Genomic DNA, 13,813 nt, shown 5'->3' with positions numbered 1-13,813 from the left:
ATGCCAAGGTTGTGCTGAATCCCAGTGAAGCTAATGAAGAGACCTGACACTTTTTTTTTTTGTGTGTGTGTGTGTCTTGGTTAGGCTTTTTATGCAAATATGCCTCAGTTAGCCAAAATTGGCTCAGTGTTCTTGGCAGTTTTATTATTGTGGCTGGAAAGAGATCTGTTGTGTGTTTGGATTATGCATATGTGTTGCTGTAAAGGTTGTTTTGGGTGTCCTGGTATGTTCACTGTTGCATTCATGTCTTACTGTATTGTTTTTGCAGATCATCTAAATAGCATTACATGCAAATAGGGATAAGGAAGTGTATGGCCTTTGATGCCTGTATACTAGTACTATTAGGTACTGTTTGGTTATGTTCTATAAATGGTGTTTTGTTTCCTTGACCTTATGGGTAAATATCAGCTTCTAGAAATACGTGATGGGGCTTGGTTTAAGATTTGAAGAAGGACATCCAACTATTAGAGTGTGTCTAGAGGAGGGTGACCAAGATGGTGAAAGGCCTTGAGGGCGAGACTTAGGAGGAGTGGCTGAGGTCACTTGGTTTGTTCAGCTTGGAGAAGAGAAGGCTGAGGGGCAACCTCATCCGAGACTACAATGTCCTCAAAGGGGGCAGTGGAGAGGGAGGTGCCAATCTCTTCTCTCTGGTGACTGGCAATAGGACACAAGGAAATGGAATGAAGCTGCATCAGAGGAAGTTCAGATTGGACACTAGGAAAAGGCTCTTCACCACAGAGGGTAGCCTGTGAGGTCACTGAAAGCTCCCCAGGGAAGTGGTTACGGCCCCAAGCCTGTCACGAGTTTGAGGAGCGTCTGGACGAGGCTCTGAGTCATATGGTTTAGTGTTAGGTAGTCCTGTGAGGGCCAAAGAGTTAGACTCAATGATCCTTATGGATCCCTTCCAACTTGAGTTACTCCATGATTTTATGAGTAGTTTACAACTACAGTATCAGCCTTCTGATGAAAATTAAGTTGTGGATCTCACTGTCACAACATATTCTGGAAAATACAATAAGAAATTAATTTGGGTAAATGACATTACTCTTTGGTTGGGCACACTATGGTAGTGCTTTATTCTTATGCATTAGCTTTTTACCAAATTGTGAGTATTTCTGCTGTTTTTATGTTAATTTGAAATGCATATTAAGAATAATTAACCAGAGGAATGCAGGATAGGAAGCAACTGCCTGAACAGTTGCTCTGCAGAAAAAGGTCTAGAGTTTATAGCTGATAGATAAGTCAGTGCTGTTACATGAATATTTTCCCACATAGAGTTCTCACTTTTTCTTATAAATAGGAATATAGCTTGCAGGATGTGGGATTTATCCTGTTGTTCCACTAAGTATAGATAAGAACTGGTGTGGAATATTTTGACCAGTTTTGAGTCCCACACTTAAAAAACGTTGTAATTGGATTTGAAAATCTGAAGAGTGGTTGGAATGATTGGATTAGAAAACAACCCTCAAGGAAAGATTAGCCTTACTGAAACCCTTAATATTCTGAGGAGGACAACCTGTTTGCATTGTCCACTGTGGGCAAGACAACAAGGAAATAGGGGAGTGAAACACTGGAATAGGTTCTTGGAAAAAAGTCGCTGGGGACCTCAGAGAACAGACTAGGTAAACATGTCAGGAATAATTCGGGTAAGTAGCCCACTTTGGGAAGGAATGGACTTGAGGGGCTTTCTGGAATACTTGCAAGTCTAAATATTGCCAGTGTAAAGGCTGACTTAAAAGTTACTTCTCCAGGAAGTGGAACTAACTTGGTATGAGTAGACTTTTAACTAGCCACGGCCAACCTCCTCCCCAGACACAGAGAGAGATTCTACCTCTGTTGCCTTGCAGAGTCTCTACCTCTTCATTTTTTTTTTTAAAATCTGTTTTTTCCTCTTCCTATACTATACACCGTTTCAAGTAGAGACTCACCTTCAAAGCATAATACAGTGGGATTTTACTTCTTTTAGTCCTGCATATTATAAAATGTAATTATTAATAACTAACTGCAAGATTAATCTTCTATTTTCCTATATGGAGTGAGAATTCCTAGGATGTTGGGATGTTTTTTAAAGGAGTATGGTCAACTTAATTTTAAAATGTTAAATGGGATGAACTTCCTAACTGCCTGGGATTGTTTTAAAAATACCTAGCCTACTGACTAGTCTTGATGAATAAATTTATCTGGCTTTCTTCTAATCAATTCATTCCTTAGTGTTTTTCTTGGATACCTTCCTTTTCAAGTTTTGTGAACTTTTTGCTTTCAGTGAGAGCATTTTTCTAAAGAATAATAAAGCTCAGTCAGAACTCATTCAAAGAACAACCTGCTTCTTATCGGCTAGGAAGGCAAGAAGGTAATACAGTGGGCTTCTATGTTTAATGAGAGTATGATTTCCTGGTCAGCTGAAGAATGTGGCTATTTGCCATGCCCTGGGCTGCAACCGCATTTCCTGTAGCTATGTCATACGTTGAATGAGAAAGCAGAACCACCTGAGAGGTAACTTTTGCCTTTGTGGAAAGGACTACTAGTTTTGACACATGGAAGGCAGCAGAAATACGTCTAAGAAGAGACAATACTTCTCTGTTCAGTCCCAGCAAAAGTGTAGACAAATCTATCTACTTGTGACATTGCATCCTCAGTCTTTCAGCAATGGATGCTTTCAGTGGCGCGCGTGCATGTGTAGGGTTACACTTACTAGTATATAGTTATATATATATATATACTTTACAGTGTGTATATACAGAAGTAGTATATATTTATTGTCATGGATGTGTGCCTGATTGAATCCAATAGTCTTTAAGTGGAAGCAGATTTTTGTTATTGCTAGTTATATAACTAGTGATCTAGATGTGAAACTCTTCTGATTTTTATTGTACAAAAAAGAAATAACTATTTCCCATCATCCTATGCACAAAAAAGGCTGAGAAAACTTAAAGTATTTCTAGATTGTGTAAAATGGAATGTGCAGTGCAAGTACGGTAATACATTAAATATGAACAAAATAGCTTGTCCTTAAATCATTAAAAAAATTCCGTTATATAAATGTATAATATTAATCTTTTTGTTTAGTTCAAGGAAGAAATCTCTAAGCGTTTCAAGTCCCACACTGATCAGCTTGTATTGATATTTGCTGGAAAAATTTTAAAAGATCAAGACACTTTGACTCAGCATGGAATTCACGATGGACTTACTGTTCACCTGGTTATCAAAACACAAAACAGGTAACCTTACTGATGAGTGATCTTCTGTCTACCTCTAAGAAGTAAAAATACTCTGCATTCTTAACAGCTTTCTGTTGGGCAAACCTAGATTTGACTAAATCACTTCAGTCAGTGCTTTAGTCACAGTTGGTACAGAATAACAGTCTGAAATTACTCTGCTCTTTGCTTTATCCTGTATTTTAATTGGATTCATGTTTCTAAATGTGGGTCTCTTGCTTTTTGTTATTTAACTTTTTTGTTACAGTGCTGAGTGCTGGCTGTGGTTTTGCTCCATAGTTCTTAGATACCAGCTCTTACCATCCATAAAGATACACTGTGCAGCTTTTCTTTTCATGCGTGAAAACTTGCAGTGAATCCGTACTCACCATTTTGGTAAAACAAGGAAAGAAAATTTTTTGAGAGAACTGCTCTAGTGCAACTAATTTATCTGGCTGAAGAAAAAGACTTGGATCTTAAGATTTTGTTTTGTTTTGGTGAGGCAACTTTAAATAAAACTATGATGAGAAGGTTGCATCAGTTGAGCTACGTCATCTGCACGTTACTTCCTGTGAACTGGCCAGAAGGAAAAGGGCTGAGGCCAACTGTATGAGGTTCAACAAGGCCAAGTGCCGGGTCCTGCACTTTGGTCACAACAACCCCATGCAGCGCTACAGGCTTGGGGAAGAGTGGCTGGAAAGCTGCCTGGTGGAAAAGGACCTGGGGGTACTGGTTGACAGGCGGCTGAATATGAGCCAGCAGTGTGCCCAGGTGGCCAAGAAGGCCAATGGCATCCTGGCCTGTATCAGAAATAGTGTGACCAGCAGGAGTAGGGAAGTGATCGTGCCCCTGTACTTGGTGCTGGTGAGGCTGCACCTTGAATACTGTGTTCAGTTTTGGTCCCCTCACTACAAGAAAGATGTTGCGTTGCTGGAACATGTCCAGAGGAGAGCAACCAAGCTGGTGAGGGGTCTGGAGCACAAGTCATACAGGGAGCAGATGATGGAACTGGGGTTATTTAGTCTGGAGAAGAGGAGGCTGAGGGGAGACCTGATCATCCTCTACAACTGCCTGAAAGGAGGCTGTAGGGAGGTGGGGGTCGGCCTCTTCTCCCTGGTAACGGGTGATAGGACGAGGGGGAAGGGTTTGAAGCTGCACCAAGGCAGGGTTAGGTTAAAGGTTGGACTCAATGATCTCAAAGGTCTTTTCCAACCAAAGTGATTCTATGATTCTCTTCCCTGTCTTCAAATGAGGCAGTAATGTTTTCACGTACTAGCTTTGCTTGAATAAACTAAAAATACATTCCTAAGACCTGCTAAAGAGAATTGCCAGCACAAATAAAAATCACCTTTGAGAAGGTATAACATTGTCCTGAACTATCTCAATATTCTTCTTAACAAAATACCTGGGTTTTATGCTTGACCCAAAAGGCAAGACTTAGACCCTGCTGGTATGGCCTGACGAGTGCTGATTTTTTGCCATGAGTATAAATACTGGATTGCTCCCAACTACTTTACACTATGCCATTTACTTTTCTGTTGACTGTTGCTGCTACTTTGCAGCCATGTATCTGAATAAACAAAAGTTCTTTTTCAGTACTAGATCTGAAGATTCTTTTCCCCTCTAAACAATATTAGATATACAACTTTCACATAGGAATCCTCATATATCCCAACCAATCCTTGTTGAGAAAAGGTAATTTTATTACAGTGCTACATTTTCCAGGATGATACAGGCTTCCAGTGTAATCTTGTAACCTGGCTTATACAGTGTCAGAGTAGCAGTGAGTGATTAGCAATGGGCAGTGAAGATGCATTGAATTTCTGAATAAAAGTTCCAAGTCAACACCTATAATTTGTTCACAAGCAACAGGAGGAAACATAATAGCAAACTGGATATAAAAGATGACGTACACTTCACAGGAATTTCACTCAAAGACTTGAGGCTGACAGACTTGACACTCAAACCATTATCTTGAGGGTATATACCCCCAATTTCTGTAGAAGCCCTATGAACTGCAAGTTATCAGTCTTGTCTACTCTTCTGTCCTGCTTTGAGAACCTTTCTTGTCTGTTACATGAAGAAGTACAGTTGCTTCTCAAAATAGTTTCTCACTTGAAAAAACAAACAGGGTTTTATGCTTATTTTCCTTTTGCTTATGGAGGAAAGATTTATGTGTTTTCTAGACCAAAGAAAAGCAAATATCTCTAGCAGAAGATCCACCGTCAGTATACACTCTGTAATCTTCCTCATTGAAGTTACAGCTGCTTGGCTAACGGTAGTCATCTTGTGTTCAAAGTTTGCTGTTGCTGTTAATGTTACAGTGTACTAATCCTTCCTCTCAGGAGCCCGGAGTTTCACCCAATGTCTTATGTCAGGGCCGCTTGTGTCAAAGCCAAGTATCCAGGTATCCCCTTTCTGGGATTGTTAGGGTCTGTCTGGAAGGTTTCCCCTAGAATGGGTTGTCATTCAACAGACTCTGTGTGTGTTTTGATAGGCCTGAAAGTAAACAAGAAAGGAATACAAATTCAAATATGCAAACCTGAATTCATAGGAATCACTATGGACTTAAACTTCAGAACAACTGTTAGGTCTTGACTCAAATTTGTTTCTCCTCCTTCACACTCAGAACATCAGTATGAACTGATTTGGTGATTTGGTCCCATGGCATCCTATACCTTCATGACTTGGTGTGCTGTGCTTTATTTATCTGTTTACAAGAACTCTGGTCAAATCAGCAGGGTATACCAGCAGATGGGCTACTGACAAGCTAGTGTTGATAATTTGGTGAAAAAACTTGCGACGCGTGCAAAGTATTTTTTTGTTCCTTTGGTTTCTGGCTATGGTTTTGGTGGCTGATGTTTAGCCTGGAGTCAGAGAACTCTTAGACACCATAGGGAAGCCTCTGGACCTGAAGCATCTCTCAAGCTTGGTTTTTTGGGTTTGCTTGTTTGGGTGGTGTTTGTTCCCTCTCCCCAGTCTTTGCTTTAGTAAAAAAAAGCATAGAATTTTATTATAGCAAAAAGGTACTCTGAGATGAACTGAGATAGGAAATTTAGTGTACTGTTGAATCCTCAAATTTTTGTGTGAGGTCTGAATTCATAGTTTCTACAAGTTATTTTATGCTGTAGTTCTGCAAATGCAGGCATTTATGAGAATTATTGTTGAACCAGACTGGAGAATTGATTTGGGTTTCAAACTAGCCTCTTTTCTTTTGAATAGAGGCCAGGTTAGCTTTACACAAGCTCAGTTCCTTATCTCTTTTACTACATGGCAGCACCCACGTTTATGTCTCTGCAGTGGAAAGGTGGTGAGTATATGGCTTGGGCAGCCTTTAGTGCCCGTGCTAAATTATGCTGGCTTTAACTTTGTGTAATTACGTTTTTACCCTGTTCTTGAAGTCTTAGAGGTTATTGAGATTCTGATATTTGTCTTCTAATGAGATAGGATGTTAACTGAATTTCGCGTTTAGTAAGGCATCCTATTAAAGATGTCGCATGAAATAAATCTGACATAAGTCTTGCTAGGCTTTATTTCTTTAAGCTCCAGTCATGTAATCAGTAGTATTTGAGTATAGTGGAATAAGGCAAAGATCCTTAAAGCAAGGTAAGGACAGAGGAACCAATTCCTTGGTGGGTATCCCAGGAGTGGGGTGATAAAGGTGGTAGTGGCTGCAGTGGTGCCCATCCATTTTCTTAGTGTTCCAAACTACTGTTCTGAAAAAACTGATGACAATACAGATGTCTCAGGCTTGTTACAGGAAGCCATCTAGATATAATAGTGTGATTTTTGAGAAAGAATCAAAATGTAAATTAAGATTCTCAAGCACAGTACTATTCCTGTGTTTAATAGCATTATTTAAATTAACTTGTTAAACGTGCAATTTTTAAACTTGCTTTTTTAGATCACAAGACCACCCAGCTCAACAAGCAAACACCACTGGGAGTACTGCTACCACATCAACATCAAGCAGTAGTACCTCAACACCAGCTTCAACAAATAGTAACCCTTTTGGCTTGGGTAAGAGTATTTGTTAGGTAGCATGGTGGGTATCTTCTCTTGGATTCAGGTAATTGTCCCTGAAGCATTATTCTAATGTAGACAGAACTTTAAAGAAAACCCAAACAAACATACCGCCCAAAAAAATGATTACAGATATCTATGGTATTGGTTATAGAAGGTTTCTGATCAGCGAGTTAGCAGAGGAAAATAGTTTCCTTAATTTTATATGCGGAACTTCAGACACTTGTGCTGTTTAACCTTCAATAGTAAGGTGCTGCTGATGTTACATTCTGGCACAATGGGTAATGAAACTCCTTCTAGAGTCCTTGTGCTCCTTAAAAGTGCATCTGAATTGCTGTGAGGAGAGTATTGGTGAAGCTGAACCTGTAGCATGAAGCCAAGATCTGGAACAGAAGTAACAAAATTGCTGCTAACCTTACAATTCAATATTTTTCAGGTTCTAAGTGTGATAGCATTATCAGTCTTCTCTTTCGTGAATAAAGAGGCTGCAGTCCATTGACTTAAAAATATGATCAATTTCCATAATCACAGTGGAGTTTCTGGTTTATTCTTTTTTAGCTCATTTGCTTTTGAAGGGTGGGGAAGAGGTAGAACTGGAAAAGCTAACTGTAGTAAGCAATTGCTTTCTCGCATGTAAACAGTTCTTCAGACTGACCTGTACCTTCTGAAATCTTTTTTTTGAACTCAGCAAAGGAGGGGGATTCAAAGCATAATTAGTTCTTGGTGCATTAGTAAGAAGAGCTCTAATCTTAATTGGAAGAGGGAATATGAGCCATACTGGGAGATCTGTCATGGCTATAGTCTAATGGAGAGAAGACAGATAAATTATTATTATTATTATTATAAATGCATTGGAAAGTTTTGTGGGGGCAGGGGGGGAAACCTAAGGCCCCAAAACTCAAACATCCCATGCGTCTTAGCTGTGGAAAAAGTTGTAACAAGTTATATTTCAGATGCAGTTTCTTGGATTGTTAATTATGTGTCTTGTTATTTAAAGAAGCAAACTCTTAATGGATAACTCCTTAACAGCCTTGCAAAGATGGACTTTCCATTAATTTTCGTTATTTTGAAGTGTGGAATATGTTCAAGTATTTTGTATTTAGAAAGAACCTGGATGAGTTTAGAAGTATACTAGAAGCTGAAAGTTCAATTATATTTTTTTCATCCTCTTAAAGGTGGCCTTGGAGGTTTGGCAGGTCTGAGTAGCCTGGGCTTAAATACATCAAACTTTTCAGAGTTGCAAAGTCAGATGCAACGGCAACTTATGTCCAACCCAGAAATGATGGTTCAGATAATGGAAAATCCATTTGTTCAGAGCATGCTTTCAAATCCTGACCTGATGAGGCAGTTAATTATGGCTAACCCTCAAATGCAGCAACTGATACAGAGAAATCCAGAAATCAGTCACATGCTGAATAATCCAGATATCATGAGACAGGTATGTAGAAGGATCTCTGTAAGTTCATGACCTTTGATTGTACTGTAACTGTGAACAACAGAGCAGGAATTAGACATGCTTAGTTGAGTGCTTACACATTCTTGAAATATTTGGGCTTGTTAGAGAATCCATAAAAGGTTGCTGTAGGCAACTGATGTTTGTATTTCTAGTTGTTAATGTCAAGAATAGTCTGATAATTGAGAAAATCTGCAGCATAGTTTTGAAAGATATTGAAGACTCTGTTATCATGTCTTCATAGGTTAGAGTTGGGTGTCACTGTGTGCACTTGAAACCTTCTGTTGTCTAGCCAACAATGAGTTTACTAAAAGTAGTAATTCTCCAAAATGCTACACATTTTCATTTTATCTAATTATGGGTACTTCTGAGTTCTTCTAAAATTAGGTGGTATGTAAGATACGCTCTGTGGCAGAAGGTATAAAAAACCCAAATGGATTCTTTTGAAAATGTTGGTATTTATTTTAAAAGTTCATATTATAGTCTGCCTGCTGTAATGATGTTAGAAACGGTAGGAGTATGCTGTGTTGAAAAGATGAAGAAAGAAAAGTTCATTCAGGGCTTCTCTTCCATTTAGCCAGAGCTTCCTGACCCAGCCAGCATAATGACATTTGTGGTAGAATGCTGGCTAAATACCTAGTTCAGTTGACTCCTACTAAGCTGACATCTTGATTTGGCTTTAATCATAATTTCAAACAGGGTTAGACAGTGGTAACTGAGATATTGCCAAATGCTGATGTTTTCACTTTAGAATGGATTTCTTATTAATACAGATTAAACGTTCCACTTCCCTAGACACTAGAACTTGCTAGAAACCCTGCAATGATGCAGGAAATGATGCGAAACCAGGACCGAGCCTTGAGCAACCTGGAAAGTATACCAGGTGGATACAATGCCTTGCGACGTATGTACACAGATATTCAGGAGCCAATGTTGAATGCAGCACAGGAACAGGTGAGAAAAGATTGCAAATGCCACTGAAAGTAAATATTTTTTTAAAATAAAAGTGTGTAAATACTGCAAATTTCCAAATGTGTACTTGACAAAATGTTTCTTGAAGCTTGAAGTCACTATGTGGCCTCTTACTCTTGAGAAGAAAGATCTTTAAAAATTCTGTGCTCTTCTAAGCTTGAAAAAATACATACATGGCTTTTGTGTGTTTGAGAAGCTATTTTGAAGTTAATGAATTTGTGTATTACTTAAATTTGAATTCCTTTAATTCTTTACCTTTCTGAGGTGCGGGAAATTCTGAGGTCCAGGAGAACTTTTTTAAACATGTGTTTAGTAACTTAGAACCTAGGTGGGAAGAAAAAAAGTCTTTGAAGTTTGAAACAAGTACGCAAGATATAATCTTACTGTGATCAAAATACTGGTGTAGTGGTAACACTGCTTTAAAGAAGAAATGTGATTTTATTTTTTTGGAGGTGCTAGTGTCTCTCCATGTCAGTGTCTTTTCAGAATATTTACAATGAATTACTGTAGGATGGTGAGTATAACTGATCAAGAGCCATCAATGTTTATCTTTGTGTGTAATTTTGGAAAGGTAACGTGCTATTTATCGCAGACTTAGAAACAATTGGCTTTAGTATGTGATATGTTTGCTTTCCTTTGTAGTTCGGAGGTAACCCATTTGCTTCTTTAGTAAGCAATGCATCAACAGGAGGGGACAGTCAGCCATCTCGTACAGAAAATAGAGATCCTCTACCAAATCCCTGGGCTCCTCAGTCCAGCTCGCAGACTTCCACAACAAGTACCAGCACCAGTGGTGAGAGCAGTAGCAGCAGTAATGCTGGAAATGGCACCTCTGGCAGTACAGGACAGAGCTCAACTGTACCAAATTTGGGACCTGGACTAGGAGGTGTGTGTGTTATTGCAGTTGCATATATTTGCACATACTTGGGAGTTTGCTGAAGTGATTCTTTCATTAGAAAGAATTTTTGATTCAAAATTTTTTTTTTTTTTTTTTTTGTAGAACATTTGACTAGTATGAAAGTCCTCTGTAGAAAAATAAACATGAAAAGTAAACTAAGAGTGATAATAGTACTTGCATATTGCCTTAAAATAACAAAGGTAGGGATCTGTAGATGAATGATAGTATTTTTCCTGTTTAAAGGCAAGTGTGAAAACAGCTAACAACATAGCTACTTAGCGGAACTGCTTGTTGGATACAGCCTCTGTCTTGTCTTCCAGGTTAGATGCATCTGTGTAAGCAGAACAACATTGAGGTGTATTTCAGGGACTAAAACTCTTAGAAACCAAGTGGTTCTATCCTGGTTTTAGGTAGTCTAATTTGTCTCGTTGTTTACTGAAGTGGCCTTTTACTTTTTTTAAGCTGGTATGTTCAACACACCGGGGATGCAGAGCTTATTACAGCAGATAACAGAAAACCCACAACTTATGCAGAATATGTTGTCTGCACCCTATATGAGAAGCATGATGCAGTCATTAAGCCAGAATCCTGATCTTGCAGTACAGGTAAGTGCATTTGGTATAGTAATGTATTGTTAACTTTTTACTTGTGCCAACATCTCAACAATTGTCTGTAGTGAATGGACCAGTTTTTAATGTTAATGCCTAACTTACAGAAATTAGTACCTACCTCTGTTTAAGAATTTGTTGCAGTGAGATTGTTCAGTTTGTAGTTGGACATCATGCTAGGCATGCTTCTAAAATAATTTGTTTGTGTACGTTTTGTGCAGCACTAAACTTGTGACCCGGTGTAAGAACCGGTTAGACGAGACAAATGCTTTGGGTGTAAATTAAGGTAGATCTGCCAGTAAATAAGTACCCTCACAAGCTTGGGAGGAGAGAAGTGAAGGGAGGGGGAGTTGGTGCCGTATCTAGGCATTATTCTGGTTTTAATTTCTCTTTTGTGACCCATGCTCACTGTAAAAGTGCAGATACTGGTTTTATGCATGGTATCATAGAAATGCTTTCAAATTTTACTTAAAGCAGTAATATCCAAAGTCAAATACTGAGCTGAGATTAATAAAATGTTATCTGTTCTGTATTAAATACTTGGAAAATATCCCTACTTCAGGTGATGTTTACAGATGTTTCACTTAGATTTGTAGTGGAGGCTGAGCAGAAAAGGATTTTCATGTAATATACATGGGGTTGTCTTGGAAAGTATCTGGCAATTCATTCACTTAAAAGGTAAAAAACCCGCCCAAACAATACTACAACAACAACAATAAAAATGGAAAAAGCAAAATGAAACAAAAGAAACCCTGCAATGTGTTCAGGCTGGTGGTTCATAACAAGTTTTGGCCAAAAGAGAAGTAGATGATTGTTATTCTGTGAGGTTATTTTCATAGGCTATTTATATGTAAGTAGAACCCCCTGTGGTTTTTACTGCTTGATCTTTGAATTTAAATGGTTTTGTCCTACAGATGATGTTGAATAATCCTTTATTTGCTGGAAATCCTCAACTTCAGGAACAAATGAGACAACAACTTCCTACTTTCCTTCAGCAAGTAAGATGAGATTCTAGCTGTTAATGAATGTCTGCAAGTCAATGAGCAATATTTTCAATAAACTGGTGTCTTTGATTTGGCTAAAAGGTAGATTCTGTAATATAGTCTCATTAGCTTTAGACACCAACTTATATTGTCCCTTGATAATTAATTCTTGCTTAATATCTCCATCCATTTTGTAAGTTAAACCTGAGGTTTTGTGGATATTTTTGTCTGTGGCTAGCATGGCCACTTAGAATTGTTCTTGCTTATTCGCTTAGAAGAAACCATTGTCCTTACTGTGCACCAGCCAGAGAATACCGGTTTGTTACATGATTTGTTTCACAAATTAAAAAGTTCAGTAATTTTCCTACTACTGGAATAAAGTTTCACTATGCTTTTCTTTGTACCTCTTCAAACCTCCCTTTAGTATTTGGGTAAAGAGATCTTACAGCATGCCTTGAAAGACCCAAGTCATTAGCTAATTCACTTTTTGGCCTGTAAAGGTTGCCCTGCTGCCATCTTCCCCTCTTAACAACTGTTGTGGTTTAACCTGGCAGGCAGCTAAACACCACACAGCCGTTCGCTCACTCCCCCTGTCCCCAGTGGGATGGAGGAGAGAATCGGAAAAAAAGTAAAACCCGTGGGTTGAGATAAAACCAGAGGAATATAATTATAATTAATAATTATAAAAGAATGTACAAAACAAGTGATAACACAGTGCAGTTGCTTACCACCCACTGACCAATGCCCAGCCTGTCCCTGAGCAGTGATCGCTTCCCACCTCAGCCAACTCCCCCCAGTTTATACACTGAGCATGACATCATATGGTACGGAATAGCCCTTTGGCCAGTTGGGGTCAGCCGTCCTGGCTGTGCCCCCTCTCCCCCGCACCCCCCCCGCAGCTTCTTGTGCACCTGGCAGAGCATGGGAAGCTGAAAAAGTCCTTGACTAGTGTAAGCACTACTTATATATATTTATATTTTTATATATATAAGGTGTCTATCACCATATTGATAAACATTCTTTGGAACCTCTCTGACAGCAGAGGTAAGTACAGGAGTCAGCCTTTTAGTACCTCAGCACTTCTGTTTCCAACCAACTAAAAAAAAAAAAAAAAGAACTACAAGACTTTGTTGCCAACTTGCCTGGTATTTAATACTGCTACTCCATCAGGGTTGGAGGGACACCTATCATGAATGGCAACAGTTTGCACTGTGTACTTACTTTGCGCTACTAACACTAGTGGGCAATATCAGTGTGTTATCAGCATTCTTATAGGACTAAATCCAAAACACAGCACTATGCCAGCGACCAGGAAGAAAATTAACTCTATCCCAGTCAAAGACAGGACAAGAGCATTGTGCTTGCAGCCTAGGCATATGCTTGATATTAGCTGTCACAGTGTGTAGCAGGAGCAAGCAAGGTATTTTTTAGGAATTGAAAACTCAGTCCAGTACGTGAGTTTGATCATTAGGCACTCCTTGCAAATCAGAGTAAATGTGCATTGCCAAGACCTGATTACACACAGGCAGTTTTATGAGTAAAATAATTAACACATACATGAATTACAGTAGCAAGTTCAGTGTTCAGAATAAACTGTTCAAACTGTTTGAAGCACATGAAGGGCTCTAGCATTTCATAATGCCGCTGCTTTGTGATGACTCAGCACTATCTGAAGAGCTAGT

At 38.9% G+C, this 13,813-nt stretch overlaps 1 protein-coding gene across 8 annotated transcripts in view; it reads left to right on the top strand.

The window, feature by feature from the left end:
* UBQLN1 (ubiquilin 1) overlaps window positions 1-13,813 on the top strand; it is a 29,831-nt gene that overhangs the window by 5,681 nt on the left and 10,337 nt on the right. For 6 of the 8 annotated variants that reach the window (XR_004841228.1, XR_004841229.1, XM_035888927.1 and 3 more), the window contains exons 2-8: window positions 3,067-3,218; window positions 7,099-7,214; window positions 8,393-8,655; window positions 9,466-9,624; window positions 10,285-10,528; window positions 11,003-11,145; window positions 12,063-12,146. Coding sequence is in view for 6 of the 8 variants with exons in the window: in XM_035888927.1 (XP_035744820.1) it covers window positions 3,067-3,218; window positions 7,099-7,214; window positions 8,393-8,655; window positions 9,466-9,624; window positions 10,285-10,528; window positions 11,003-11,145; window positions 12,063-12,146 (1,161 nt within the window). In the remaining 2 variants the exon portion in view is untranslated. The remainder of the gene's footprint in view (window positions 1-3,066; window positions 3,219-7,098; window positions 7,215-8,392; window positions 8,656-9,465; window positions 9,625-10,284; window positions 10,529-11,002; window positions 11,146-12,062; window positions 12,147-13,813) is intronic. The other 2 variants (XM_035888929.1, XM_035888928.1) reach the window with 1 other exon arrangement.

The sequence above is a fragment of the Egretta garzetta genome, unplaced genomic scaffold (assembly GCF_000687185.1).
Source record: "Egretta garzetta isolate BGI_Z169 unplaced genomic scaffold, ASM68718v1 scaffold41, whole genome shotgun sequence".
NCBI classification, from domain to species: Eukaryota; Metazoa; Chordata; class Aves; order Pelecaniformes; family Ardeidae; genus Egretta; species Egretta garzetta.
This window is presented reverse-complemented; position numbering and strand designations above follow the sequence as displayed.